This window comes from Cannabis sativa, chromosome 8 (genome assembly GCF_029168945.1).
Source record: "Cannabis sativa cultivar Pink pepper isolate KNU-18-1 chromosome 8, ASM2916894v1, whole genome shotgun sequence".
Classification (NCBI taxonomy): domain Eukaryota; kingdom Viridiplantae; phylum Streptophyta; class Magnoliopsida; order Rosales; family Cannabaceae; genus Cannabis; species Cannabis sativa.
In genome coordinates, this window is record NC_083608.1 from 11,466,413 (window position 1) to 11,471,879 (window position 5,467).

Sequence of the window (5,467 nt, forward strand, 5' to 3'; positions counted from 1 at the left end):
TAGAAACTACTTGAAGCACAAAAATCAGAACCCTAGCTGGTTCTATAGGGTTCGAACAAGAGAGAGTTTACAGAGAGAGAGAGAGTTAACTTTTCAACTTTGTATTTTTTTGTAAAAATGATTTTAATGAAATGATTTTTTTTATTAATAAAGTATCGGCATAAAACATAAATAAAAATCTGATGATTAAGGTTAACTAACTTCACTAAAAGACAAATCAAAGATTGGCAAAATGACTATTTTGCCCTTCTCACACTAAAACCATAAAAGATCACCTAGGGGTATATTTGTCAAGTTTAAAATCTCGACTATTCCCGACATTCCCAATGTCTAAAAATATTGCCCCGCTATACTAAGAATACTTATAGGATGTAATTTTAATAGCTAAACACCTCGTTCCAATGTTGTTGAGTACAAAACATGCAAAATTATGAAATTTCTATATACGACATATAAAATACAGTCTGAATTCAAATAAATCATCATAAATAAATAATTCAGATCTAATAAACAACTTTCATAATTAAACCCTAATTATCTGCTAATTTCTAAATATAAGCTAAGCGGTCTTTACAATCGTCAAATACTTGCGAGGAACAAAACTATACAAAATATGGTACGAAGTTACAAATGAGTCAAAACTGTTTGAGTACACAAATAATGACTGGGCAGGTCAGTTGACGACATGAAGAACAAGTCAAGATATGCCTTCGCACTTGCATCTGGAATATTTTGGGCATCAAAGAAACATACAATAGTTGCACAATCATTAGCGAAAGCAATTTATATTGCAACAACAATGACTACAAGCCAATCTATACGGCTTAAAAGAATATTTGAAGACATGGGAGAATCACAAAAAGAGGCTACAAAGATCTATTATTATTGCAAAAATTGGCTATAGCAATGGAAAATAATCTCGTATTTCACAACAAGACAAAGCATATATATAAGCATCCCACTTTATTAGGAAAGCAAAGCTACCAAAGAAATTAAGCTCAAGCACTGCAAGACCGAAGAATAATTGACAAATATTTTCATTAAGGCACTACCAATGAGCAAGTTTGAGCTACTGCGAGACATGATCGAGATTACCGAAATGTGTACCAAGGAGGAGTATTATAAGTTGCTACGTACAATTCTGCAATAGTAATTACTCTAGTAATTTCGACACATTTGTAGGAAAAATAAATAACTAGAGAAGCCTAGAATATTTAGAAGAGTTTAGAAGAAATTAATCAAGAAAAATCTAGAGTAATTGTGAATCATATAAAATTAGAACAATCTACATAAATTGTTCTAGTCACAAACGTAGGGGGCATAAACTATAATTACCCCATCGAAATTCCAATAGTTGAAAAATAAATCAAGTCTTTCACTACCAAAGATACTACTCATTCTTCCATTTATAACTACTCTTATCAACTATTCTCCAACATCCAAACTAAAACTACAAACTATAAATACAAGCTTACTACTTCCTACATACAATTCTCTCTTCTATGCTAAACTATCTTCATATTTTAAACCAACAACTACTAATCAACATCATTACTTTACTATATTATCACAACAACCACTAAACACAATCCTACATATCCACCTATTTTAAATAAAACCAATACAAATTTATTCTCAAACCATCACATATATTAGTGTAATTACTAAGTGGTAGTTGTTATATGGGTAGTTGTTGCAGCAGTTATTTTGCATGTTTGTGGCTGTTTTGAATAAAAAGCTTTCTTTCTTACTAAAAAGAAATTGGCGATCTACATAGTTTTCCTTGTTACATGCATCAGACCTTTTTATATTCACGTACATACTTTTAATAACAAAAATCGCGCTGATCATGATCAGTTTTCATATAATGTTGCACAAAAATATAATAATATATCACAATTTTTCAATATTGAAATTATTGGGATTAAGCAAATAATAAATATTCTCAGGCAAAATGTTAAAAGTCATGATTAATGTTTGAATATAAATAGATGGTGGACGTTCCGAGTTTAAGAAATTATTAAAAACTAAAAAAGGACATGTTATTATTATTATTAACTAGGAGTTTTCCATCATTATTAGTACACTAACTTGCTAATCATGTTTAATAAGGCCACTATGATAATCGTTGACTAGCCCTATATATAGTCACTAATTAAACAAATCATTAAGAAATAATAGTTACCATTACTGGCTACTACAACAAAAACTCTAATATCAAAACACAGGCGACCCAGTCGGTGACGTGTTCACCAAATTCAGTATACTATTCCAGTAGTTCTTGTTCTCTTCAAATAAGCCGCTAGCTCCACAGCTTCCTTCTCCGCCGGCCCCACCGCAGTCGTTTGAGTTCTCTCCATCTCCAACCACGTCCGCCGAGTTCGGCTCCTCAGAGTTGTACATGAAAGCATCCGTGAATCCTTCGATGATATTCGACACTGCAGCCACACCGTCGGTACTGGCCGCTGCAGCTCTAAACCCATGATCGACAAACCAGGCTCCTCCTTCACTACAAGCGAACGCAATGTCCTGCAAGGACATCGTATTACCATGTTCCATATTTCTCTCCTTGAACTCCGGCGGGGTAGGTGGAGCCACCATATGGTTAATGTCGCTGTTGTGGTCGTGATTATCATCACTATTCATCGTTGCCGCTGCTGCTGCTGCTACTACTACTTTGTTAGTGTTTGTAGAAGTGTTGTTAACTGAGGTCGTGCCGTAGCACGACTTCCAACCGTCATGATCAGCAGTGGTATCATTAGTACCGAATCCAACTGTGGTAGCAGTTTGATTATTAATCCTAGGGTAATTATGGTTGGCATCCGGGAAGTTCAGCGTGGACGTTGGAGATTCAAGGTCGTCCATAGCCATCACTCCCGCGAGAGTATTACAATCTCGACTGCTACTGTTACTCGACTTAGTCCACGCGCCTTGCCACGCTTTGAGAACGTCCAGGCACGGTGGTGGGGTTATGGCTCCGCCTGGCTTGTTCATGAAATGATTAGCCGAGCCCAGCTGGTGGTTGTGATGATGTGGTAGTGCCATGCTGTTGTTGGCATTGTTGTTATTGCTGGTTAGCAGTAGCTTCGATTCTCTAACTAATCTGGCTTCGGCTTCGAGCCGAGCGCTCTCCCACTGAGCCATGTGACTTAGGTTAGCGGCGTCTTTTGGGTTGCCAGAGCCAGAGCCAAGGGCATCTATCTTAGGTTTGTGGGTGACGGGATCTATTCCCATCTTGGTCAGTCTTTTCTTCAAGTGAGTGTTCCAGTAATTCTTGATTTCATTGTCTGTTCTCTTTGGCAAGTGAGTTGCTATAGCTGACCATCTTTTAAAAATAATAACAAAAAAAGGGTTCAGAAAAAAGAAATAATAATGTGAAGTTATTATCTCAACGATATTGATTAATTAATATTGTACGATACAAATATTATAGGGCTCTTATTTTTAGCTGTGTAAGTAATGATTAGATGTATAATATTACTGATCATATATACATACAGTTGTACATAGATATGTAGCCCGTGAATAATTTTTCCTTAATCAATTGAGTTGTCAATATAATACGCAGTGAATATATGTGGGTGTGTAACTGTTATGAAGTTAGTTCTGCGAAGAAAACTACAAAACAATTTAAGCAGTGTGGCAGGAAAAGTTAATATACGGACTCAGTAGTCATCATATATGTAGTTAGTATTTACTACAAATATATTTATTACATACACAATATGAAACTTCAGAAAGTAAACAAATAAGCAAAAAAAGAGTAATACTTTTTGAATCTTTTAATTTAGTTTACCTGTTTCCGAGGAGAGCATGGAGTTGAATAATGGTTTGTTCTTCTTGTAAACTAAACTTTCCCCTTTTTATATCAGGCCTAAGATAGTTTGTCCACCTCAGTCTGCAGCTTTTCCCACATCTTTGAAGCCCTACAAATATAACATACACAAGAAAATTTTATAAGCTATATAGGAAAAGACGAACAAAACTAGTACTATATATTTGCATATATGGTCTGTGTGTGTATTGATCATAAGCTTATATATATAATAGTATTTTTTTATTTTAATGCTTTGTTGAAAATCACCAGCTTTAGCAGGCAAGGCTCTCCAGCTTCCATGGCCATGTTCTTCGATGTAAGCCAATAACTTCTGGTCTTCCTCAGGAGTCCATGGTCCTTTTTTCAACCCTACCTTCTCACAACATGGAGACCTTCCCATTTTAGTTATTTCTTTCTATTGATTCCAAAGACCGAAATACTAGAAGAGCTAGCCCTTATTAAGCTATAGCTTATATGATGATGAGATACAGAGAGAACTTGATTATCAAAAGATGAGACCGATCTCTTAATAATAAGTTATAAGCTAGAGAAATGCCCTAAAGAGATTTGGGAAAGTAAGAACATGAATGCCAATATATATAGAGGGGTAGAGTAATAAATAAGTAAAACGTGTTAAAGGGACGTCAAAACCAAGGAGAAGGAGTTAATAATAAATATGGATATGACATATATTTAAATTATAACAATATATATTCATATTGTATATAAATCTATATCCCTATGATGACCAATATACCCCCTTGGCTACTTGATTCTTAATTAATAATTCTCTGGTCCTGCAACCCCTCTGAAAAAAATGGTTATTCCAAAATTAATTAATATTAGTTATCATGAAATTAATAATCTTGAGTAGTGTAGCTAATTATAAGATGGCAAAAGAGTGCTGGTCCAGCTTGCTTGTTTACGAGACACGTGCCTTTGCAGTCCATTGGATAATGTAATTTATAACGTATATATAGTGTTAGGTGAAGCTTTAAGCGTATTATTAATATGTCATGGCTCCTTCTCTCCTTGCAGATTTGTCAAATAAATATGCTTCTCATTAATTCATTATTGTAATTAAAGGCTCTCTCTCTCTCTCTTTTATGTTTTTGTTTTAATTATTTCTAAAATTCAAAACTTGGTATAATTAGAGTCCCTTAATTGTAACCTAAGATTATTTTCGTGTCTACGCTAGTGTTTTCTTAAATTTGAGACTACTATACAGGAATGGTTTCACAATTCGTCATATTAACTTCTTCTATTGGCACTAGTTTCTTTTACTCTCCTCACCACATACCTTTTTAATTACAAATTAGAAAAAATAAATAAAATTATTTTCACAAACCATTTACCAATTTTAATTTCGTAAAAAAAAAATTAATAATGAAAATTTACACCATTTTACAAATTAAGAAAGTTGAAAATTTTCTTTCCCCCCCCATTATTACTAATTTTTATTTTTGTAAAATATTACCCCTTTATATAAAAAAAAAAGTTAATACTTCTACACCTATACGTATTTAAGCAATAGAAAGATATAAGCAACTCCATTGTAAAATATGAATAAAGTTATTGAATTTTCTTAAAGTAATTAAAAAAGTAAGAGCAAAATAATATTTTTTTTTTAAAAAAAAAAAATCATCATAA

General features: G+C 33.5%; 1 protein-coding gene across 1 annotated transcript; it reads right to left on the minus strand.

The window, feature by feature from the left end:
- Positions 1 to 2,017: 2,017 nt before the first annotated feature.
- Positions 2,018 to 4,383, minus strand: LOC115698708 (transcription factor MYB106). Its single transcript, XM_030625854.2, has 3 exons — positions 4,085 to 4,383; positions 3,797 to 3,926; positions 2,018 to 3,325 (listed from the first exon to the last, which is right to left on the minus strand). Exons 1-3 carry the CDS (start codon positions 4,215 to 4,217, stop codon positions 2,218 to 2,220), a joined length of 1,371 nt encoding a protein of 456 aa, XP_030481714.2. The 5' UTR covers positions 4,218 to 4,383; the 3' UTR covers positions 2,018 to 2,217.
- Positions 4,384 to 5,467: the final 1,084 nt, after the last annotated feature.